The following is a 26,170-nucleotide window of genomic DNA, read 5'->3' as shown; positions in this document are numbered from 1 at the left end:
AAGGAATTTAGCAGCAAATACCAGGTTAGCTGGTGTCACAGGATTTGAAGTCACTCTGGCAGGACAAAACTGTGAAAGAAAAAACAAAACAAAACAACCAAACAAGGACTTTGCCAGCATAAGAAAAGATGATAATACTGCATCGCCCCCTCCCCCAAAATTGGGGGACATGTCTAAAGTAAGGAAGCTGATTACTTTGCTGAAATAAAAGCAGGGTAAAATAAAGTATACAGATCCTGTAGCTCATGGCTGCCATTTCTCCCTGGTGATACAAACAGAAGGGGCAGAGTTCAAAGTTAACCTTCTCATAGGTGATGGTGAAGCAACAGCTTTTGGCTGAAGAGCCACTGAGCTGACTACGGGCAACTGAGCTGCTGTGTAGAGTCTGTAGTATCTTGATGAGGCTTGTAGTTTGGAAATAACACTACTAGTTACAGGAATTTAAAGGACTATTTAACTATTTACAGTAAAAAAGCAACAGTCTTGCTACTACCCTTGCAAGGGGCTAGGGCCTAGCCTTGTTGCTGTCCTACCACACCAAGAAGTTCCTGCTGCCTCACCCAGACTTGTCTCCTGGGATGCCACACTTCCTAGACACTATGCTTCCAGCTGGATTTATTTGGATTTCACACAGTTAGCCATGATTCTGGAAAAAACATTTTTAAAAGTCACAATGGGAAGGGAGGTGCATATTTTATTTGAGGGTGTGTGGTATTCAAGAAACTATGGTACTTACAAGAGAGGGAGGCTGCTGGCCTAATCTCTAACTTAATATCCCACCAGGAACTCTTCCAAAATTACTGTATTCCCATTTGGTAGCAGAGGATGAGTGGGTATTATATAGCTTCGTCATGTTAATGGCAACAACAGGATTATACCTACATATTTAACAGGAAACCTAACAAAAAAATTCTGCGTTCATCTCTTTTTTTTCTCCATCTACTTACTTGCTGAGACAGTTGTGAATCAAAAGTCTAGAAACTCTGGTAGTAGGTTTTTTTCTTGTTTTGTGCTAGTTTAATATAAAATTGTGTGAATAGCACAACAGAAAAGAACACTGCAAAGTCAAAATGTTAATTTAATAGTATTCATACATTTGGCTTGTGTAAATACAGCTCCTTAAAATGACTAGTAATTATAGCTCTAAAACCCAGCCTATATAGTTCAACTAAAAATAGATCTCAACTGCAACAAAATGCAGTGTCATTCTGTAAACATAAACAAGACAAGTTATTTGGAAAGGTTAAAGAAAGATTAAATGCATGACACGACGCATATAAAAAAAGAACCCAAGAACATTAATCTTATCAATTTACCATAAATTAGTCACAAACTCTGCAACTAATATTCTCCACATCATCTCATTATAGTAACAAGCAAGCAGACAAAAGGCAAATTTAACACCCCTATACATCTGCTTATGCTAATTAACAGAAGGGGTACTGCCTCTGTCACAAATAGCAAGATCAGGAATATGTTGCAGAGTAGCCATTTCTAGAACTAGAAAATAATGTTTTAGTCAGGTGAACTTAGTTCTCTACCTTGCTCTTTTCCTATTCTATTAGATATTCAATGCCTATGAATTAAAAAAAATAACCTTATTGAAGTTTAACAGGAAAGACAGAATAGAATATTATGTAGAAACATGATCTGAATATTTTAAAGGGTTACCAAAAATTCAGAGCTCCTTCCCATTCTTCAGCAAATTAATAAGGACATTCATTTTATGTTTCAGCTGACTGCTGTACCTATCAAGATAGAATTATCTTCCTTCTCTATGGTGGCCATAATCCAGCTACTTGCCTCTAGTCAGTAGACACAGTGAGAGGACTTGATTTTGCAGATTTGCAACACTTAAGTCTGCACTGCGCCTTATCAAGTGTCACAAGAACAGCACTGGCAGCTATTTCTAAAGAAAACTCAGCATTTATTGTTACTACTGGAAAGCCAAGTTTTGGAAATTTTGATCAGCAGTAGATGACACTGCTAAAACCCCTAAAACAGGGCTTTGTTTTACAAATCACTCTCTGTGCTAATGAAAAGCATACATTCAAGCCCCATTATACATTAACTCCTCTTGACATTTCAATGACAAAATGCAAATGAATATCTTTTCACATAGCCACTAAAAGCAGAAAAATTTTAAAAGCCTTATTCTGAATTTTAAAAATGCAAAATTTAAAAGCAACAAACATACATACATACATACATAATGTAAATTCAGACTGATTTATATTGCATAATCTCACTTTCGGCAGCACTATCGCAGCTACCTAGCATACAGCTAAAAGGGAACTACTTAGACTGAATACAAAGTCAAAACTAACCTGCCTTCACAAGGAGAGATTAAAATAGTATTACCATTCCAAACCACAAACACCTTTGTTTACTTGTAGGCAGACAAGGTTCCTTGGGTGAATTTGATATCTTTTATTAGACCAACCCAAATGGTTGGAGAATAGTTATTAAGCAAGCTTTCGGGTTCAAAAACCCTTCGTCAGGCTAAGGAAGCTGCAGCAGTTGGTGTGTGCTCTTCCTGGATGGAATGAAAAGTAAACAAGCCAGGGGCTGGGCTGGGCTGGGCAGTCAGTTGCCAGGCAGACTGTAATGTATCAAAAATCCAATGTCTATGTTTAGTCCCTGATCTCTAGTATCCAGCAGGTTGATGAAATGGAGCTCATAGGCTCGTCTCTGGGATGTGTTGTGTAAATTTCCCTTGAGGATCAGGACTGAGAGATTGGAGAGAGAGTGGCCCTCCTGTGAGAAATGTGCCCCCACCGGTAATTGGGTGTTTCTGTCTTTGATGGATTTCCGGTGTGCGTTCATTCTGGTGCGCAGTTGTTGTCTGGTCTCTCCTACATATCTTCCATCAGGGCATTTGGTGCATTGGATGAGGTATACTACATTCCTGGAGGCGCAGCTGTAAGATCCTGGGATGCTGATGGCTCTGTTGTGGGGTGTAGTAATAGTGGAGGTGGTGGAAATGTGGGGGCAGGTTTTGCATTTCTTGTCATGGCACGGTCTGGATCCTTTTGGTGTGTTCTGGGGTTGAGGAAGTTTGCTTCTGGTGATGAGGTTGGCGAGGTTCGGTGCTTGTCTGAAGGCTAGGATGGGTGGCTCTGGGAAGATCTTTTTAAGAATAGGGTCTTTTTCTAATATGGGTTGCAATTTTTTGAGGATTTTCTGTACAGGTTCAAGGGATGGGTGATAGGTCATAACCAGCGGTGTGTGATTTGTGGGTGTTTTTCTTCTGTACTGCAGCAGTTCTTCACCTGGTATAAGTTTGTTCACTTGTATACATTTCAAAGAGATATAGAAACATTGTTTCCCCTCTTACTCCACCCCCCCCCTTATGCCTACTCCCTCTTGCCTCACCAAGAGTAATTTTTTTTGACTGATAAAAATAGTTTTGTTAATTTACAGTAAGACAACATTATTAAACAGATTCACTAGAATTGTCCCAATGTGTCAGATCAGGTTAAGTAATCACCATTTTTAAAACTAAGCTGCACAGCAAAAAGGTCACTATGTGAAAAAGCCTTCAAAGGTAAATCAGGCTTCAGGATAAAACTATGACTCTCGTCCAATAAATAATACATATATTAGTCATCCACAAGCTAGAAAGTGACATCCCCTGGCTTTAATTGTTTCAAATTGCCCCTTTTTCCTCCAATTTTCAAAGCCATAAGGTGCCACTGCTATGGATTTTTAACGGCTATTGTGCCAGGAGGTCATCACTTAACAGTTTCAAGTTTTGTACATTTAAAACAACAAGAAAGCACAGTAAGAACAAGTATTTTAACTAAAATGAAAAGACAGTAATACATTTTGCATAATAAATGTGCTTTATTATCACTGAAGAGCAGCAGGGAGAAGTAAGAGGAAATCAGATAACACATAAATAAGAGTCATCTCACATATCACTAGCTGACCTGCACATTAAAGCCACTGGCATAGTCATGACATGAATGCAGGTCAAACTAGATGACTCTCTTTACACAACTGAAGGACTTATGGAGGATTTAATTTTATGTTGAATCACTATTTCAAAAGTTGCTACAAAACAGGGAAGTGGCCCTGGCAATTCATTGCCACAAATGCAATTCAGATTCACAAGTAGATATGGAACTCTTGTTCACGGGTGAGTGAAGACTGACTATACCCCATGCTAACAAATTAAGTCTCCAAATGCATGGAACCACACTTGCTTACAAAGTACTCCATGATCAGAATTAAACACTACCATTCCTTTCAAAAAAGCGAAGTGCAGTCAGAAGGCACTGAAAATGGACCACATATAACAATGGAACAAATAGGACAGGAGTGTGACCTAGAATGTAGACAAAACTCTGATGTAACCTTGATTCTCACAGTTATCCTAAACCAGTGATTTTAACCAGAGTTCTGCACATTAGCACTGTCAAGTTTTCAAACAATTCCACAACTCAAAGGGTAAAATCAAAGATTTCAAATAGGAATCCACAGTGTCAAAATCATTTTGATTTGTTGTAGTCTTTCAGATACTTTGCAACAGAATAATTGCTCATGCTTCCACAGTAAAAAATGAAACAAACAAACAAACAAAAACCCACAAGTGACAGCTAAGACCAGGCATTTTGAGGGGTGCCTGCCATCTAAAAAGAGGTTCAGAACCACTGCCCTAAACTAAGGTCTCTACATTTCACATGAAATTCCATTAGCCTACGCTTAGTATGCAGGGGCAAATGAACTTTTCTACTGTTCTCAACTTTTGCAGACATGTAGAAAGAATTATTCACTGCACTGTTGTTCAAGCACTGGTTACAACAGGAATAACATTTAGTTGACAAATGTTATTATTTTCCACTACAGACAGCGTTCTAAGATTATTACACCCAATGTCCCATCTCTTCCATATTGTCTGAACCTTCTTGCTCATTTACCACCACTTTACATCTGGCTATTAATCTTTAGTTTTTAAGAAAAAGAAACAGATTTCTAGAAAAATCAGTCCTCTCTTGACTCCTGTTTTACTTAGTCATGTCCCAGGGTCAAATGGTTTTCTTCTCCTAGATCAGATAAGGGATTAGTAGTAAGTAGTAAGCAACTGGTGTGATACTACCTGTATGAAACCAAGAGCTGTAAAATATTATTTACATTTATCATACTTCCGTGATTTGGCACTTAAATCATACACATGGTAACAGTGTTTCTTTTAATTGAAGAATATTTCCAACTTCATAAATCTCTCCAGTCATAATGTAGTTTGGACTTTAACCAAACTTAACTGTAATATGATGAATACAAGAGTTGAAGCTACTATAAAACTGGTACAATACTAAGTGTGATTTCCAAACATGTCTATGATTAACTATCATAACAGGCAAAAAATATATATTTTCTACTCAGTGTTATAACACAAAGATTTTGCCCTGGTATCAGAAAATGAAAATAATGCTCTTCTAAAAAAAATAAGTTAACTTGATGCACTTATACACCTGGATCTATTTGGAAAAGGATAATTAATTTTTATTCTGAATACATAGAGACACTAACCAGGGGGCTGGTGTGGCACAGATGCCAAGGTACATGGTTGAGAACCCAAGAGGTTGCAAGTTTCAAGGCCACAGCAGAAGCACTCATGGTACAGCCTGCCAGATTCCAATGAAATCTGCAAGTTCTGCTAAATACTTTGTCACAAGGATACGAAAAAGGAAAGGAAGGAAGCCACTAACCCCATCTTTCTCCAAATAGCTGTAGCTTTCATCTTCTTCCTATTGTTCTCATTTTCCTCCTCCCTTCCTTCTTTGGAGAAAGGAGGAAAATCAGAACTGTATTTCACTGAAGTGCAAGGAAATTACATATTTAAACACTTTATGTACTATAAACAAGGAAATACTTAGTCCTCAGTCTCTAAGATGAGGAAAAAGCAACACCCAAAGATGTAACAACTGGATTGGTAGTTCTAGATCTTCAAAAGGCAAAGAAGATAAGGTAAAAAAAATCTTTCTTTCTGTTACCCCTAGCACCATCAGTCACAGTGAGATCTAAACAGCAGCAAAACTCCTAAACACAATACATGTGGTCAACATTCCTCTACATAACTGCTCAAATATAAAACAAGGTTACTGAGGTAATATAGCCTGAAATATTCTCTTGCTAGAAATTACATAAACTAAAAACTCTTTATCCAGAATATAGAAACCTGTTAACAAAACTGCTCAGTGTTCTAGCCATGTCACAATGATTAAAATCAGGGAAGTTTTGTGTCTCCTGTAAAGCTCTATTGCTTGTCAACTGATACCTGAATACCAGATGATCTCAAATTTAAGAGGCCCCCATAATTATATTTTATACATGAAAAATAGAAAATTATAATAAATGTATACATGTACAGAATCTAATTACTGAGGATCACCTTAAATTCATTTCCCTCTACCCCCAAAAATTGCAGCTAGGGGAGAAGTGATGAGGAGGGGAGTAATGGAGCAGGTTGTAGAAGTACAGAGAATGGGAGAAGCAGTAATGGGGCAGGCTGTATGAGGACAGACAGTGCGAGGGGGCAGTAATGAGGCACATGGTTGGGGAGGTGGTAAAGGGGCAGCTGGTATGGACAGGCAGTGTGGAGGCAGGGAAGCAGGCAGCTTGCCACCTGCCCACCCCACCCCACTTACTCCCCGCAGCTTCAAGACCCCACTCCCCCTTTTGCTTGTCCTTTCCTCCATGCCACTTCTGCCCCACCCCCCACTATGAGTCCTGCTTCACCTTCCTCTCATATCCACCACCACCTCAAAAAGTCTCTCCCCCAGCCTGTGCCTCTGCCTCCCCCTTACCACTGGCAGGTTATGTCCCTACTGCACCCTGTGGGCACAGATATAGTCCGGCCCCATAGCAGTTGTGCAGAGCCAACACCACTGCTACAGGGCTGGGCTGGAGCCATGCTCCATGCAGCAGCGAGGATGAAGCCTGCCAGCATGGAGCAAAGGCAAAAGGGGGGGGGGGGGGGCGGGAAGAGAGGGAAATGCAGTCAGGGGAGAGGTAGAGGGGGCTTGAGTTGAGGCAGCAAGGGAGGAGCAGCAGGAGGTGCAGAGGTAGAGGGGGCAGACAGCAAGTGTGGTCCAGCTGGAGTCACAGAAACTGCCTGGCCCCCACCACCTCATACTTGATTCTAAGAAGAGAGGCTTTTCCCCCCATGCTAAATGGGGAAAAACCCTCACTCTTAATTGAGTAAATACAATAGTTTAGTTCCATTGCAAGAGAAAAGGACAAGGAGTAAGAAATGCCTTGGATCTTGAACCATATGTAATTTCAAGAAAATGAAGGACATCCCGTTTAAAAATTCTCCCCTACTTGAACTGGATTTGTATGCAAGTAAAAAAAAAAGAGAAAAAGAAAGTCTCCAATAACTTATGAAATAACCTATGATGCCTGAGAACAAGAATCCTATTAAGTGCTAGACAACATTTTGTCTAGGTGGAAGGCACAAATGTTGTAATTCTGCTGCTAAGTCCTCAGGTCTGAAGATCTGGTGTAATCTTTAGAGTGAGAGAGACTAAGATCCTAGATGCATCTGAATTCTTTAAGGTTTACAGAAACCATTTACAATCATGCAATACCTCAAAAGCATTTAACACTATCATGGATTGTCCAGTTTTTTCACTGACAAACTGAAGCACAGAAAAATGCAATAATCTACCCAAGGCAAAATAAGCAGCAGTGCTGGGAAAGAGACCCAGGTTCCTCAGTCCTAGTTTCCTGCTCGAACCACTAAATTTTTCCTGCCTACGGCAAGAGTCAGATTAAGTTTCCAAAGATCGTATCTTTTGTCCTATATCTTGTACTAATCTCTCAACATGTGGTAAAAGGAGAAACAGTGGGCTTATTCATTTTTAATATATGAACTGAGCCCTAAACAATTCCACCACTGTGTTAGAAGCCAATGGAAGGCCCATCTTGAATGCACACAAGTACTGAAAAAGCCTAGCAGATCAATTTTATCTTTTTTGAAACTGTTCAACTCTTTAAACATATGCTAAATCTCAATATGCTCAATTTAAAGAGAGTTCAGAAAAGAAGAGTGGGAGAGGATATTCCAATCATTTCCTGGCAGTATGCAAAGTAATAAAATGTTGCCAAGTTTTTAAATACTTTTAGTAGGTCTTCCATCCAAGAAAGGGAAGGAAACCAATGACAGTTACGAGGCAAAAGAACTGTGGTTCAGTTTGCAAACCTGATGCAATACTAGAAATCACTAGATATTTCATAAGGTTTACGAGGACAGGGAATGCATAAAAAGTTTCCCCTACTCAGGACTCAGATAAGGCAACAAAAACCAAGCTAAGCCTTGTCTATTCATCTGACTAAACAATCTCATAAATTTGCCAAGTTTCAGAGCTGTATTCCCCAAATTTTATGAGTATCAATTAAAAAAATTTCTCATCCAAGCTCCTGTATCAAATTTTAACTGAAAAGGAAACGAAGAACCAACATGATCATGGCTTTGCAGACCACAATGTGGGAAATTTTGCTCTAAAGCAAGGTGATCAAGTGTTTGCGCACAGCTAAAGAACAAAATTAGAGAGATGCTATTATGTCTGATTAACTCTGGATACTAAGGAGCAGAGTTCCCCCTTTCTAAAGAACGATGAGAAGATGATTTTCGAATTTAAGTGTAGAACTATCAAAAAGCTGCAGTGCTCAGATTGTAAAATCTACACAAAAAATATTTGGTTTTTACCATATTAGAAATGTTTCCCACCTAAATTTAGGTAACAGGTTATGAAAATATTAATAATACCCCAAAAGCTACATATTCTACCCTGTATTTATAACACAATGATGAAGGGCCAGATACAGTAATACAAGCTTGTTATTCTGGGAACTCCAATTCAAAGACAAACAAATTCTGACACCTCTTCCTACTACCTTATGAACTGCTCTGTTTCTCAAACTACAACTCCCAAAAATAACTACTGCTACAGCAATAACCAAAGCAGGCATGGAATATGAAAGTCTTGTCGGGGTTTACCTCCAAGCTACCGGGTTATCTATTAAAGAACAAATGAAAGGTAGCAGCAGCAGCAGCAGCAGCAGCAGCAGCAGCAGCAGCAGCAGCAGCAGCAGCAGCAATAATAAACAGCTGCTAATGAGAAAAGTATAACAGACATGATGCACCTATTCTAATTTTTTCTAGGACATTTACTAACAGAACTAAGATGTTGTGGATATTCCAAATTTTCACAACTACATAATGATCGGGTCTGAGACCCATTGTGGAGCATCATTTAGAGCTTTTCTAAACCTACCTTTAAAAAGGGAGAGGGAGAAAAGGGGAGAGGAGAGGAAGGGCTTAACACCTGGAGTTTGGCATTAATGCAAAAAAGGGCACATGTACCCATAGGCCTCATTTTCACTAAGACAAAAGCTGTAATTTTTAATGACAACGTGTTAAATACTAGGATTTAAAGAAAACACATCAATACATCTTTTTATTGTTGCCTACATGGTGTCAGTGGGCAAGAATAACATGGTAGAGCTGCAAAACAGGTGGCACATTGCCTAAACAAAGCTTCTTTCTAACCAGTCATGATCTTAAAATCATCTAGGATCATGCCTGAAGCAGTTCAACACAATTTTGGTATAGACAGACTTATTTTGAATGATTTAATTAGCCAGTTTAGTTGTGTCCAAATTGAATGAGAACTTCTAAGAATATTTTCTACTTTTTCCATAACTTATGAAGCAGTTTTGGCTTCCTTCATTTAGCCAAGTTAGTTAACACTAACTTCTAAACTTATAGCATTTACAACTTCTTCAGATAAACGTTTTAAACAGAAGCAAAGGAGAGGGTCCCTCGTAACAAAAAAAAAGTTATACCATTTGTTTTAATACCCAAGTTCATAGAAGAACGTGAAGCAAACCAGATCTCAGTCATCATACCCTATACAACACATTCATCATTAACATGTCAGCTTGCTGGTGTTATATTGTTGCTATGTAGCTGTTGCCCGTTACAAAGAGCGTCTTCCTGTTAGTCAGACAGGGTGCCCAGGTAATGCTGCTGCCAGAAAGGGGCTGTCGCTCTTACAAGTGTTGCTGAAATAGGTGTCAACCTGTATTACATTGATTTGACTTCTTTAGCATCTGTTACACTTGTCATTACAATGTCAGACTTATAAGTACTAAAATGAGTAACAGCAAAACCCTATATAGGAAGTCAAGGCCTTAAAAGTCATGCTTAACCTTACCAATTATATCCTGGACCATGGGGATGGAGAGACTTCTTGCCTACTGACCAAGAGGGTGGGAAAAGAAGGTTATTGTCTCCATCCTGTTCTTGTCTTTAGAATCCCTATATCTACATGCTGAGAGAGCGTACAGAAGGGGAACGAAGGCTTAACACACCTGGTTTCCAACATGTTCCCGTACACACTAGTGTTTGCACCTTATGCCTCATTCCGTTGCTGTAAGGCATATTTTTGTTTAGCAGTTTAGCAGCAGAATTAAACTGACCATTTTTGTCCATTTCATTCCTCTCTCACAAGATTCAGAAACTAACAAATATCTTACCGCATTTGCTCTTTGGGGAAGCTACAGGAGAAGTGGCATGCCACAAACTCAGGAAAACAAATATCAGCTTATATTTTAAAGTCATTCTTTCCTTGTTTTCCCCCAGCCAAACTAAACTTGTTTATCCTTTACAATGCTACATCATTTACTCTTATCTGTTCAAAAGGCACAGCAGCCTCATAAGGCACGTGATTATACCAATAGTAGGAAATTAATAACTATCAACCTTTAACTAGCTTTACTGGAAGCTACTTTTATTGTAAGACTGAAAATGCTACTTTCAATGGATATCATAAAATGTCAATTTGTGACAAATAAATAGTAACCAGTATGTGAGGGTTATCTTCAACAGATAAGTAAATGAGATCTCAATGTAACATCCTAGTTTAGTAAACAGCAATATTATACTATAATTATTTCTGTATTTTCTATAAAAATGCTCATACCTTAATATGAACTATAATTACAATGTGAACTATGCATATACCCATTACCTCAGTTTATAGCCTTTCCTCTGAATCTATCTTGTGAGATTTAAGTTTTACATACAAATAAGTTAGTTAAATTATTTAAAAACAATTCTGAGACTGAAAATCCATTTAAGTACTGTAATTCATTTGAAAGACAGTATCATTACACTAGAGCATTTCATTTTTGTAACCAAAAGCAGTAAAAGCAGGGGCGGGGGAGTTCTTCTTAAATTGGTCTAAATCTCATACGTCACCAAAAAAAAGTACTTCCCTGAATATAGCGCCAAGGAGTATCAAAGTAAAAGGAAAAAGATTAAATTTACCTGCAGGCTTTAAGGAATTAACTTTATTTTTCTAGAAAGATGGTTTAAAGCTTTTAAAATGCCAAAGCTTTAAAACATTTCATGATAATGGCAAATTCAATTGACCAAGAACCCCATTAGTGAAGTCCAAACAATGCCAACCCGTTTTTGGAATGATATTTAAACTACTTTTTATATAATTTTAAATGGGTTTAAGTGTGCATTCTGTTTAACGAGCAAGAAGAACAAGCTTATTGTTGTCTCAAACCACAAAACAGGGTTTGAGGTCCCTGGAGGTCCCTTCCAACCCTATGTTTCTGTGAAATTTACTATCCCATCCTGAACAAATTGTACCATTTAGGGAGAAACAAATCCTGAAGTGTCTTAGAATCTTTTGGTGACCCTAAAATAATGAGAAATAAAGTGGCATTAAAAAACAGGTCTAATAGAAAGAGAGAAAACATGGAGCCAGCATGTATAATTTCCCTTTGAAAAACGGCCAACTCCAAAAGACATCAACAATCCTATATAGCAGGAGTGGGCAAAATGTGGCCCGCAGGTCAGATGCGGCCCGCCAGGCCATTCTATCTGGTCCACAGGGTCCCTAAAAAATTTAGAAAATGTATATTTATCTGCCCCTGGCTACCTGTCATGTGGCTCTCAATGGCTTGCCAAAACTCAGTAAGCAGCCCTCTACCCAAAATAACTGCCTGCCTCTACTATATAGCCTAGCACTGGTCTTTACTCAAATTTGTGTTTTATTATTTTAAATGGCCAGCACAACAGCAAGACTTCGCAGAAAGCATATAGCGACTTGAAATAAAGGGAATTGGACAGCTACATCAGAGCGCTGACACAAGTTCAGTTAGATGCCAAAAGAAATGCCACCCAAGCTACTATCAAGGTTTCTACTCTCCCCTCCCTTAAAAAGGCATACCTTGTTTCCAGAGTACATAGTCATAGCTGTTCAAGGAAAGCAGAAACAGCACCAAAACATGCCTCTGTTGTGCAAGTACACCAATTTCCTTTTATAACAAAATTAAAGGATACAGCCTTAATGCTCCAGTCTGAGTCCCGACGGCCAGTATCTTCTGAACAGGATCAAATGCCAAAGCTGAAGGCTGATAGGGAAAACCATGGCGTACAGTCTAACAAGTCAGAGCAGCGCAGTAATGGTCGGTCAAGCAGCAGACCAAAAATAAATACAACCAAAACAGTATTAGGAGGACAGGTTCAGTTTTAGCTGCAGTTCAGTCAGGAATCTCAAACTAATCTAGCGACACTTTAGACTGAAGTCTCTTAATTAATTTCTGCACCAGAAATTTTCTCCATCTTTGGGCATGGATGGATGCTTGTTGAAACTTTAAAGATTTGATTCTTTCAACAAAAACACTACCAACTCCCCTTCCTCTGTTTTATGTTACCCTTTCCCATAACCTTTGGCACTTTGTTTGTGGCTGTTTACAGGGCTTCTGACAATTAAAATCAGATATTCCCTGCGAAGCTTGACAATGAAGCCAGCACCATAATTTAAACAATTACAAATTATTAAAATGGTTCTTCAGAGAGCCATTCCCATTTCTTTTAAGCAGGTCCTACAACGTAGCGCAGCTTTGCTCCCAGAACAGCTTTTAAAAGTCCCCCGACCACCAAATAAATAAGAAAAAAAAGTGTTTAATCTTACACTACTGGGACAGCTTTCTACTCTGACTAGCCACAAGTTTAATCTGATAATTGCCCAAATAATAATTACTGCCCAACTAGTGTAGTTAAGTAATTCAAATGAATGCACTGTGCTGTGACATATTGCATGGCTCACTTTTTAACAAAAAAAGAAAAAAGAAAAAGTATTAGTATCATTCGCCTAACCTTGATTTCTGCTATATAGGCATAAAACTGAGTTTGTGCCAATGCCAATTTTTGTGTGTTTACAGTAAGTCACCCACTGAAATTCCAGCTACACAAACACACACGCCACACACATGCCATTTTAATCCAGTATTTTCAGAGCACAGAAATACAAATATATTTTCTACTCAATTTACTTTGATGAAGTTAATCACATGCCCCACAACTTCTAATATTTTGCCCCCAGTGAGGTATTCACAGTGCAACTGTAATTACAACCACTTGACTGAAAACTGGTATTTCATCTCCAGATCCCTTAGCGACAACCTATTAAATGGTAAGGATGCCCTAAACGGAGGGAAAACGCAGAGCAGCCGACACAAACCCAACCGTAGCGAGCTAGGCCAAGGGTGTTTCGTGGAGATAAAAATGGGTATTAACATTCAAATCGGTTTTTACTCCATTCAGTGCCGCCGGCAGATCAATTTGCTGCATCATCCTTTTTCCAGCGCGCCGAGCTCAACGGCGATGATTATGCTACTACCCACGGGGAAGAGGCTAACGATGAACTTCTCCCCATCGCCACCCTCACGCAACCGGATTGGCACATCACCACCGCCTGCTACAGCCAAGTCAGCGCCAGCCTTCTCGACAGAGGAAGGGAAACGCGTTTTCCAGCCCAGGCTCTCAGAGGCAGCGGGAGGCTCCCGGGCCTCCCAGCCCGTCCATCAGGAGCTGCCTGCGCCCAAACGCCACAGCGAGGTCTGCGCTACCCGCAGGTGCCGCTCCTTCCCGCGGCGGGGAGCAGCCTGCAGTGGCCGGCTCGGCCCAGGAGCCAGCAGCTCCGGGGGGACACGGTCCGCGATGAAAGCAACCCGCCCCGCCCCCCGCACCCCGGGGCCGCGGCCGCCTTCACCTTGCAGAGCTGGAAGTGCTCGGACTGCAGCGTCTCCGCGATGTCGCTGTCGCGGGCCCCGGCCGCCGCCTGCTGCTGCGCGGAGGCGGTGGCGGAGGAGGAGGAGGACGACGCGGCGGTCAGCCCGTCCAGCACCTTCCTGATGTTAAATTTCCTCATGGTCTCGGCGGCGGCGCCCCGGGGCTCCTGCCCGCGCCGCCGCCGGGGACCTGGGGCCGGGCTACCAGGCGGCTCCTGCGGGCCGGCGGCGGGCAGCGCTCGCCCTCATCCGCGGGCGGGAGCGGTGTCCCCGGCGCGGCGCCGGGCTGGCCGAGCAGGGGCGGGGACGCAGGAGGTGGAGACAGCGGCGCTGCCCTGCCCTCCCCGCCCCGCCGCGCCGCGCCGCGCCCCCGGGCCCGCCCGGGCTGCCCCTGCAGCAGCGGCCGCGCTCCGTGCAGCGCCCAGCGCCGGCCCCACCTCACATCGCGCAGCCGCCCGCTCCGTGCGGGGAACTCGCCGCCGCCCAGCGCGCTCACACACAGCCCGGCACCGCCGCCCCCCCGCCTGGCAACGCGGAAACGCAGCGCCGCGGGGCGGGGCTGCCGTTGCGCATGCGCGTCCCGGGCCGCAGCGCCCGGATGTGCCGGCGTCGCGTTGCGTCGCGTCCCGGCCCGGGGGGCTAGTGTGGCCCGCGTGTATGTACCCCGTGGGGTGTGAACCCCCCTGATGTGAGGAGGTGTGCGTATGACCTTGTAGGGGTGGAGGTGTGTGTGTATCGCCCCTGTTTGATGTGTGTGCATAGACCCCCTGTTCGGGGGGTGTGTGCGTGAACTCCTGTTCGATGTGTGTATCCACCCCCCACCCCCTCCAGTGTGCGTGTGTGAACCGCCGTGGTGTGCTGGCTGTGAACTGCAGAAGGGCTGCTCTTACACAGCAGCCCCTGGCCCGCAGACTGGACAGCTTCGCTGCGCTACCTGCTTTTGTTTCGGGTGAAATCTGTATCAAAGAGGCCCAGTGGAAGCTGTAGCTACTGAAGGCAAGATTAGTCCCCAAAGCAGCCCTGACGAAGTAGTCCATACTTGGCCTAACTTCCCTATGCTCCCGTGCTAGCACCGCTTCAGGGCCTGGGATGGTGTGGAGAATCCAACAGGTTTTCAGAAGGAGCCTTGTTCTTGAGCTAGACCTTCTGGAGCTAGATCTTGTCACCCGGTTTAGACTCAGGGCATCCCCCAGGAACACCAGCTCTTACTTTTCACAGGAAAATACTAACGTGAGGCTGCTGTGGCAAAGAACCGGGAGACTACCACAGACCAGAGTGTTGTTAGCCCTATGGATTCCTATCCAAAATCTCTGGGTTTATCCTGCAACTCCTGTTTGGTCGCAGACAGAAGTGATGGTTTTTGCCTGCTCTGGCCACAGAAAGCGTTTTATAGCTGTGACCAAACACAAGTGCACAGCTTGAAAAGTGGCCGATAGGGTGAAAATCTGACCCAATGAGGTATCAGATGAAGACATTTCAAAATGTAGCATCTTCTGCAATTTGTGTCTGCCAAACTCCCAGCCTGTGGCTGTTTTCAGAATGGGAGGAGGGAAAGGGAGCAGAGGGAGTTTAGTCTGGGGTTGAGTCAGAGGGTGGGCGGGGTGTACTGGAGCCCCTCCAAGGTGGGGGACTCCAATTCACACACCCCACCCTTCAGCACTGGCTAGGGAGCCCCAGGAACGGGCTCCCTTAGCTGCCTTCCCCCCCCTCATTCTGAACACGGGAGCACTGGCACAGAGCCCTGCCTGTTGCTATGGGAACCTGGCTGCAGGCTCCCTGCCCATAGCTCCATTTCCGTCGCCCCTGGAACCAGCAGTGAATTTCTGTTTGGTCCGGGGTAATGTTCACAGACTGCTTTGCAGAAACAGTTCTGAGTTACAGCTGAGAGCTGCATTTCTGCCTGCACCCATGGTTACAAACCTAATGGTGCTGACATTGCATGGCAACACAACTGCACCTTTGAAAAGATCTCAGGGGACTGGGTTAAGACTCGCTGAGCTACACACACAAAAAACTGACCCTCAACCTCCCATAAAAAAGAAAGGAAATTTCAGATCAGAGTATATTGTAATAGCTTGCACCTCAGGAAAGTATGGGCTTTTCTCCCAAAACTTGCCTTCAGATCAAGCTAACAGCATTTTTCAAGACCAAGTTATACATGGTAGATTTTGCAGTTCTGGGCATCAGAATCTGTGTTGTTTCTGCCCTTAATTGTGGAGAACTACTGGGCTCTTTATAACAAGGGTAGCAGCAGAAGTATCGTAATTAGGAAAACAAAACGATCAATACTCATTAGGTAAAACAGCAGGAATTGATCAATGTGTTTTAAGAAGACATTTCTCCTTTTGTGTTTTAATGTTACACAACTAAGCAATTTAACCAGGTGGAGCAAAGTTACACCTTTCTTTGAAGCATCTGGCATTGGCCAATCTTGCATACAAATCATCAGGCAAGATTGTTACTTAGTTGAAGTGTAACAAGTCTAATGTTTTTGTGTGTTACTAACATGTTAGGGAGGCATCACGCATTCAACACAACACTTATTAATTAAGTGCAGTTAAAACACAAGCAGAGGCATGCTCAACCAGTTTAGCACATGTTAAGTGCCCTTAACACATGGTAAAGTTGTTCCCTTTCAGGCCAGGGTTCTCTCTCCTACCAGGTACTAACTTTAATAGGCCAGTATTTTCCAATGAGTTGCAGCTGTTGCAAGCGATTGTGTGACACCACCCAAACACATCCTACTTTTAATACAACACAACTGTCCAATGATTTGTAGCTGTTGCAAGTGCACATGCAACACATCCCATATATATTCACCAGTATATCCTGGCCTTAACCAATAATTGCTGGAAATTATATTATTTCAACTACTTTTGAGGGAAAATATTTATAGTTAATATTTAGAGGATCAATACAATACAATTAATAAGAGAAGACCAACATATAGCAAAATGGCCCACTTAGATGGTGCCTCTGCATAACAGAGTACAAGGTTTATTAGGGGAAAATACAACAAGTTTAACATTGCACATTAAAAACATTTAGTTCTAATATAAAGGAATTCTTGTATATTGAATATTGTATGCAATTTTATAGGGTTAACTAAGAATGTCATTTAAAGCCATATGGCAAAAATGCGTATGATGCACTTGTCTTAAAAATGGTTGAAAGTCCTGAATTTTAAGTATTCCCTTATCTTACCTGCAGAATAGAAGAGAAGACACTTTCGCACATTGTCCTAGTAAATATTCAGAGACTTGTTCTCAGAGATGGCATGAGTCTGTTGAAAACATTTAATAGAAGCAGGCTCAGATAAGGACTAGTAAATATTTAGTTAAATAATATGATTTTTTTAAAAATGTATGAAGCAGATCCTGTTCCTTTTGCAAAATATGTATGCTTTCAGTGCTTTTTTTTTTAAATCCATTTCTCTCCATTGTTATCCAAAAGGTTACGTTTTAGAAATTATAAATTTTGATTTTTTTCCCCACCTTGTGACAGTTACTTTTAGTGTAAATAATAAATTAGGGAAAGAAACACTTCCACTTTACTGTCTTTGAATAAAGGGTTACATTTACCTCTGCAGGTAATACTACAGGACATAATACTTCACATGCATCAAGTAATTTTCCTTTAGGGATGTGAGCTGTCTTCTTGAGTCTGCATGGTCAATGTATATATAGCCCAGATCCTGCAAAAACTTGCTCACAGTCTCGAACTCACTGCAGTGAGTAGTTAATAGAACTACTCATTGGCAGTAAAGTTAAGCAAGTGCCTAAACGTTTCAAGGATTTCAATCTGAAAGATTTGAAGGATTTCTTTTTCATATTTTACATTTTTTTCTTCCCATAGCTTCAATACCTCTCTACCACACCCTCTACTACCTTCCCTCAGTTTGAGTCTCCTCTTTAAACTGACTGTAAGATGTTTGGAGTGCCTTTTGCTATATTTTTGCTACTGCACCCAGGACAATGGGACCCTGATTCTGATTGTAGCATTATAAACATATATGCAAATGTTGCTGATTTTGTAGTCAATCTGAGGCAGCTGCAGTTTGTTTTCTCTACCCTTGGTGCCTTTCACCAAATCAATACCTCCCCCTCCAATACCTCCTAGGGCAGACAGTCATTCCAGCATCTTATGAAGTAGGTTGTTGCCTACGAAAGCTCTAGCACACTGCTGGACTTCAGACTGTCACGGCTAGCTACTCCTGGGCAAACGGTCAGCAGCAAAACTCAACGGCAGCAAATGGCAGGCTTTCTATTTTACAGATCAGCAAGGATCCCCCTTATCTCTCGGGATCTAGCTGCTGTATTTCACAGCTTCTCTGGCCCCTTCTGCTTTTACCCATGTATAACCACATCCTCTTCTTTACAGATTCAACTGACTCGGCCTAACCTCTTCTTCGTGCTTGGCCTGCTCGGCCCCTGCCTCTGATGGGCGAATGCTCTTCCCAGTGCTTTGTGCCCTAGTTCCAGCGCCGAGCTTCTTACGCGACTCGAGTTCCTGTGGCGCATCCTCACGGGCTCCCCAACTGCCACAGAACCTGGTGTCCTGGTTGCCACGGTGACCCCCACCACATGCCAACTGCCGTTTGTCTCAGCGGAGCGCCACGATTCAGCAGGCCACCTCGGTTCCCTCTTGGTTAGGTCACCTGGGGGTCACTGAGTTTCACTTACCTTCACCCATTGTCCCTGTTGGGCTCCGGACTCTGCCACTCGCAGAAAGGGGAAAAGGAGCCATCTCGCCTACCTCTCAAAACCATGTTTTTCAGAAACTTTTCCAGCCGGGGGGCAACAAAAATGGTTTGGGGGGCTGGGGCACATGACTTCTGAGAAGAAGCTGAGGGAACTGCGCTTACAGGCAGCCCTCACACTTACAGCGGGTTATGTTCCTGGAAAAGGTGCTGCTGTAAGTCGAAACAATGCAAGTCGAATCTGATTTTCCCATAGAAACAATGTTATAATAGGGGGTTATGTTCCTGACCAAGGGCCTGATGCCCAACTTTTTATAGAAATGACCATAAACACCATATTTAAATCAACTGTAAGTGATATACACTGTACAGTACAAAGTTTTCTAAAGTGTACTGTATATAAATCGATTAAACGGGAATACAGTAACTGATCATGTAAAATTTAATCAGAAGGTGAAGAATATCATCAGGGTCATGGAAATCAGAAGGATGTCTTTGGGGAGATTTTGGGGAGACTTAGGGCCACTTGATGGCTTTTTGAGAAACTGATCCAGGGATGTTTGTTTTGCTGCCCTCTTTTTCTTATTGTAAATTTCCCTGTAGTGCCGTAAGTGCGAGGATCCAGTGCCGTAAGTAATAACATGGGTGTAAATGGTGGAGCGCTGCAAGTGTAGATCACCATAAGTTGAAACGTTGTAAGTCGAGGACTGCCTGCATTTAGTCTGGAGAAGAGAAGATGGGGGGTGGGGGGATGTAATTAGCAGCCTTCAATTACCTGAAGGATGGTAACAAAGGTGATGGAGCTAATCTCTTCCTAGTGGTGACAGATAACAGAACGATGCTCTCAAGTTGCAGCCAGGGAAGTTTAGGTTAGATATTAGGAAAAAAAAAATCTCACTAGGAGGGTAGTAAAGCACTGGAACAGGTTACCTAGGGAGGTGGTGGACTCTCCATCCTTAGAGGTTTTTAAGACCCAGATAGACAAATCCTTGGCTGGGACGATCTAGTTGGGGATGGTCCTGCTTTGAGCAAGGGGTTGGACTAGAGGACATCCTGAGGTCCCTTCCAACCCTCATTTTCTATGATTCATCCTGTTTGTTTAAACTATTCTGTAGCTTTTACCTCAGTGTTTTCCCTGCCTAAAAAGGAATCATCTTTCTGTTGTCTACACACACATACACACACACGTGCGTGTGTAGATGGAGAGACAAATGGACAGACTGATGGAAGTTTGATGAAAAAGATGGAAGTTTAACCAGACATGTTTCTCTAAAGAACCTGTGTATGACAATCTCATCTATTCCTACATCTAGTTCCCTCTTCTCTAGGGAGATACCCACTCTGTACATGCCAGGACTGAAGCTGTTAGGTTCCACTACTGATGCTCACAACTAGAGTAGAATACTTTACTCTATGCAGGATCTCAGAATCGGAATTATCTTGCACTACACATGGATCATGAGTCAGAAAACTGTAGTACAGTATATGGTTACTCATGGAAGAATTGCTACATTTTTTGCTTTTATAGAAAACACAAGAAAAAAATTCTGAATAATGCTTATGTTACACCACAAGGAAATGGAAAGAGGAAAAAATATAGGACACCTTTTGGGCCTTCCCATCTAACAGAACAGAAAGAACGGTTTATTCATTTTGTTTGTTATCTCTTTTTTTAGCTCTGTGTTTTGTACAACACACAAGTTATACTTTGGACTTTAAAAAAATATCACTAGTATTATTTTTTTTCAGAAGATTAATGTTTCTAGTATTCTAAATGGGTACTTGTCTGAATTTTGAAAGTACAGTACTAAAGACATCCTTCCATCAGATATGTTATAATTACAATGACAATGATAAAGATGTGATACTATTTTGCAGCTGGGTAGTCATTTACTTGAATCACTGGAAAGTTCTTTATCTTGAATTTTACTCTTTCTGTAAAACACCATACATAAACTGAGAATTATAGGAGAAAGATATTTTCAAAGTTGCAACGCTATAATTGTGTTTAGGAGTAGATAAGTTAGGTTTTTGTGTCATATTTTAAGTGCAACTTGTTTAGTCCAAGGAAATTTGTTCTCACTTGGCAGATATTCATATTTCATATTAATATGATGTTATTATAAAGCTATTCATTTGACTTGCAATATTTTACTTCCTTTTAATGGAGACAGATTACATTTCATATTTCATATTACTCACCAGGTAGTGCTGGCCTCAAAGTAGAAGTATACTAAGAAATGTTTGTATGGTACTTGAGTGGAAAATGCAATGTATCAACATCATGTATGAGTTAGTTATAAATAAATATGAAACAATGTATGCTGTATATAAATAATTAAAAGTTTGATCTTGCAATGATATGTGTATATCTATAAAAGTGCTACTCTTTTTAGTCAGCATTTTTCCTTTGTTAGAATGGCAAATCTCAGATGTTATATTTTGTCCTGGGCAACTTTGGATAAAAAACCTGGGAAACTACATCCATAGATTATGTAATCTCTTCTCTAATATTATTTCAGTGGTTCAGTGATATGCTTTTATTTTAAATGTGCATTAAAGTAAAACCAATTACAAATTAACATTCAATAAGTATGCATATTTGGTATTACTAACAGGTATTCTATATTTCCTATAGTCCCAATTCATGAAAACTTACATACGCATTTCCTTCAGTATGTAATGTCAAGAATGTGTATTGGTTCCATTGAAGTCCATGGGAGTTAAGTAAGGGCTTAAACTTATACATGTATTTAAGTGATGCTCTAAATTAGGGCCAAAATTTGAAACTTCTCAAAACATACCCTTAACATCTTTGAAGTTACACACAGCTACAAGTTAGGCAGACTTGAATTTCTAAAGTAAATGCCAGGCTTATTACACATCTCGGTGTATATGATTTGCATGATTTTCTTTCGATTGTTTTACCCTTGTACCAGAATGTAGATGATGATACTATAAATGTGTACTCAAGTATTGATGAAACTAAAACTTCACTTCCTGTGATAAACAAGCAACATGAGTAGATAGTGGCCATCCAGAAAGAATCTACTTTTATAAATTTTCCATTAGTTAGTTAGGAGAAGAAAAAAGACAAAGGGTCAGATCCACAGAAAAAAAAATTCTTAGGTGCTTAAAACAGGAGTTAAGAAAACTTTAGTCCAAAGCTGTGACCCAAAAAGGCCCATGCAACAATGGACTAATTCTAAGCAACTAAACTCACTAAAAAAGGGGCCTAAGAACAGCTGCTAAAATCCAGCCACTTCCATTGGTGAATTTATAGATTTGGAGATGAAAGCAGGTGGGGTCTGGTCAGGCTCTGTCCTCACTGGAACTGGTCACAAGCCCTGAGGGGCCTGACCCACTCAAAGAGATCTGAGCATGCCTGCTAGTGACAGGAAGTGGGGGCAGTATTGCCCACTCTTTTATATGTCATAGCTAATGATTAGAACACTTGCCCTGGAAGAGGGAGACCTGGTTTGATTCCCTCTTCCTTTTGAAGGGATTCAAACCCCGTGTCTCCCACTGTTCCTGAGAGTGTTCTAGTCATAGGCTACAATCCTGTTCTGGATGGGGATGCACCATACACTCTTCTGCTGAATCTGTACCACTGAGCAGAAAACAGTTTAAGAGTCATGAGAACAGTAAGAAAGAGTGTGAACAGGAGAACAGTAAGAAAGAGTGTAAACCAGTAGCCTTGTGGCTGGGACATTTATCTGGGAGTGTGGAGTCTCTGGCATCTAGTCTGTCAGGATTATTCTGCTTTTATTTTTATCCAGTGACTGTTCAATGTAAAATGCATAAAAAGAGTCCTGGGTAGGGTGACCACCCAACCCTAATTTGGCAGGACAGTCCCAAGAAGTCCTGGGCTGAATAACTCCGGGACAGCATTTGTCCCAGATTCCCAATGTTGTGCAGGAATCAAATCCAGGTTTTTTGTTCACCATGGAAAAATGTGGTAAATGGTTGGGGTGGGTTTCCCTTTGCAGGCTAGCAGAGTTCCAGCCTGCAAGGGACTGCTTGAGGCTGGGCAAAAGGAGGATGTAGGAGATGCCATGTGCATGTGTACGCATGCACACGTGCATGTGGCCAGCAACACAGCCCAGATCATCGTGGAGAGCAGCTCCCCCAGCTGCCTGCAGGTAAGTGGAAGGGATACATTGAGGCCCCCACAGTGAGGGAGTGGGGCAGGGTTGGTGGCTAGGGCTGGGGGTGCTGTGCAGCCAGGGTGGTGGGCCCAGGGCAGGAATGTATGGCCATAGGGTCCAGCCATGGAGCAGGATGAAGTCAAGGGGTGGCAGGGGGGCTGGCCCTGCTGTGTACACTGACAGGGAGGAGGGCATGAGGAGGAACATGCCCCCTGCCAATTTTTGTGCAGGTCAAGGGTAGATACAAGCTTGGGTCTCCCTGCCCTGCTGTCCTCCCCCTGGAAGCCCTACACTGGCTGCGGCACCATGGTGAGACACCTCCTGCCTACCCAGCAGCAGCGGGGGTGATGGCACGGAGTTGTGCCCCTGCTGCTGCCAGGTAGGCAGGGGATACCTTGCCATGGTGGAGCCACTGGTACAAGGTTCCCAGGGGGACAGCAGCAGGGCAGGGCACCCTGAGCCTGCAGTGGACAGCCTGTATCTGACTCTACTCGCCTATGAGCGAGCTCTGCGCGGCTCTACTCCAGCTGTGCCATGGGGGGTGGGGGGAAGGGAGGTGGATAGATGTCTCATCTTCCAGTTTGGAAAAGGTGGTCACCCTAGTTCTGGAAACTATATTTATCAGATCAAAACTTAGGACTTCCACTGCCCATCTATCTAGGGAAATGTTCTACTGGCAAAGCTAATGGTCATATTCCTTGCTTGCTGTTTATCTTATCCCATGAGTCCTGTGTTCCTGAGTAGATTTAATAGAATACTCCAATGTATTATCAGAACAAACTCTGCTATGGAATTTTTAGCCTGTCAGTGGTCTAATATTGTTCCCAATAAAAAGTGATATTTTTATCGACTTTATCCCACTAATAATTCATTCGCTCTGAAGCTAGAGCTTCCAGAGCTCCAGCTCTTTATCTCACCAGCCTAAAAAAGTTCTAATCTGTAAACTAGATGGGCAAACAGCACATATTACATTAAGATTGATTTATCTGTGCAATCTCTAGTCTAGACCCTCATCATGCCTGTCCTTGCGATAACAGAAGATCCATGTTTTTAAAGGCACTGGGCATATGGCTAAATAAAATTTGATGATGAAATTTCAAGTCATTTTATTGCTGATAAAGTACCTGATTCACAGCCCACTGAAATGTCTAGGGATCTTTCCACTGAAAGGAGTGTTAGACTGTATGACATCCTGAGCTACTTTCCAGCCCAATTGTTTTATGAAGCCATGACTTCAATGAACTGTGCATCAAAACCAAAGAGATCAGTAACCCTATCACAGAATAAAGATGTTGTCATGATTATCTCCTCCATATGTCAGTGTCAAACATAATGAAACATCTGGTGGTTACCTTTAAAAAATGTAACATATTGTATGTTAATGCTGTCACCAAAATTGCCTATTTTATTTATATAAGTGATTTAATTGAAAGAGTTGAACACTAAAACATCTGCAATAAATGCTAAATAAAAATTAAAGCATGACTAGGAAGAATGTCCTGTATTTTTAATTGTAGCACTGGCCAGGCTCACATGTAGCAGAAGGTTGAAGGCAGGAAAGACTACAGGAACAAAAGGAAGGAGAGGCTGTGCGTTTTTAGTACAACATAGGAAGGAAATTAATTAAGTACTTGCACTGGCCAAAGAAGATTTGGATAAGAACAGAAAAATAAATTACTCCTTCAGATAGCGATAAAATTAAAGGAGTAGCTGGAGCCAAACCAGATGGAATGTGCTGCTAAGGCAACCTAACTTTAGGGACCGAAGAAATGGCTCAAAATGAGGGAAAAAACAAAAGCAGATTTGAAAATAAATTTGTTTACATGGCTTTTCTACAGAGTAGGTCACATTTATTGACAGGGCATTTGTGGGGGTGGAGGTAGGGGCCAAGAGAGATGGCAGTTTAAGTAGGCATGTTTCTCTAAAGAAATATGCACCTGCGTGCATTATCAGTAATATACAATGGGGAGAGCCACTTGTTTGGTTTTTTTTTGCAAACATGTGTAATATTGATAAGTAATAAAAGCAGTATATATTTTACACACACATATACAAGCATTACACTTGTCTGCAAAAAAAACAAGTGGCTCTGCATTGTGTATTACTGATAACATACATAGAGAGGATCTCTGAATCTCTCTAGAGAGGAGGGAACTAGATGTAGGAATAGATGAGATTGTGCATAGAAAGTCCTAGTCAACTAAAGCTTAGGATAAATCTTAGGCTGAAGTTTATGTTTAAGTTAACAAAAGCAAACCCTGCAAAGGGATAAGTATGGATTAAATTCAATGGGGCAGATCTGAGGCTGGTGTCATATGCCATCATTCTACTGAGTCAATGGAGCAATCACAACCTAGACCTCCTTTGTAGTCACTTTATGTTTTCCTTGCATTTTTATGTTTCCTAATTGTATTGAACCCATTTAGGACTGCTTTTATCTGTACATTTGGTTTTAAATTTCAACCCAGGAACCTACATTGAAAACTGTTCAGGTTACATGGGAAGAGAGATCTTCCCTCTCTTTTTCTCCCCCCCCCCCATTCTCATACAGAAATAACATACATGACAATAAACACTTTTAACGGTAGAATTGTGTCCATACTAGGCACTGAATCATTAAATCTATTTTGATGAAATTATTGCATCTCTAGTTAATGTAGTTCTATTAAAAAAGGTGCATGTAGATCAAGCACAGGTAATTATCCCAAGATCACTGTGAAGGTCAGAAATACTGAGTCTCAGTCCAATTCAAAAGCTTAACCTCCTTTTTTTTTCTTTTTCTGTATATGGCAAACCTTACAACAATTCCTGCCTTGTTTTCCTAAGAACAAAATTTGCCATCTTTCACTAAAGTTATGTAGTCCTTTAACAGTGAAACCCTTTAGGAAAAAATATCATCTGTTTTGGAAAGCACTTAGTGGGTTGTGAAATCTAAATAATAAGAGGCAATAGCCTCAGTGCAAGAAGATTTTTCTTTAATTTGAGTTTTGTATTCATTCATTTTCATAAGAAAATGCAAAATAGATGATTTATACATCAAGGGCAGGTTGAATGTATATTATGTGGGAAACTTATAATATGGTATTTAATTTTTGTGAGAGAATACAGCAAAGTAGAAGTTATATAAACTTTAAAGAGAGAAGTCGTTGTAGTAGAGAAAAAGCAGCAGCTCCTTTGGCCTGTATTAATATTTTTCATACATTTATACCTCTGCAAATAT

At 41.5% G+C, this 26,170-nt stretch overlaps 1 protein-coding gene across 5 annotated transcripts in view; it reads right to left on the bottom strand.

Moving 5' to 3' along the window:
* Window positions 1-14,610, bottom strand: part of STXBP5 (syntaxin binding protein 5) — a 215,377-nt gene extending 200,767 nt beyond the window's left edge. For all 5 annotated transcript variants that reach the window (XM_019488355.2, XM_019488356.2, XM_014605540.3 and 2 more), the window contains exons 1-2: window positions 14,085-14,610; window positions 12,371-12,468 (exon numbers count right to left, since the gene is read on the bottom strand). In XM_019488355.2, coding sequence (XP_019343900.1) covers window positions 12,371-12,468; window positions 14,085-14,243 — 257 coding nt within the window. In that variant the 5' untranslated portion in view covers window positions 14,244-14,610. The remainder of the gene's footprint in view (window positions 1-12,370; window positions 12,469-14,084) is intronic.
* Between the last annotated feature and the right edge of the window lie 11,560 nt (window positions 14,611-26,170).

The sequence above is a fragment of the Alligator mississippiensis genome, chromosome 1 (genome assembly GCF_030867095.1).
Source record: "Alligator mississippiensis isolate rAllMis1 chromosome 1, rAllMis1, whole genome shotgun sequence".
Classification (NCBI taxonomy): Eukaryota; Metazoa; Chordata; order Crocodylia; family Alligatoridae; genus Alligator; species Alligator mississippiensis.
The sequence above is the reverse complement of the archived record's forward strand: the minus strand, read 5'-3'. Positions and strand labels throughout refer to the sequence as shown.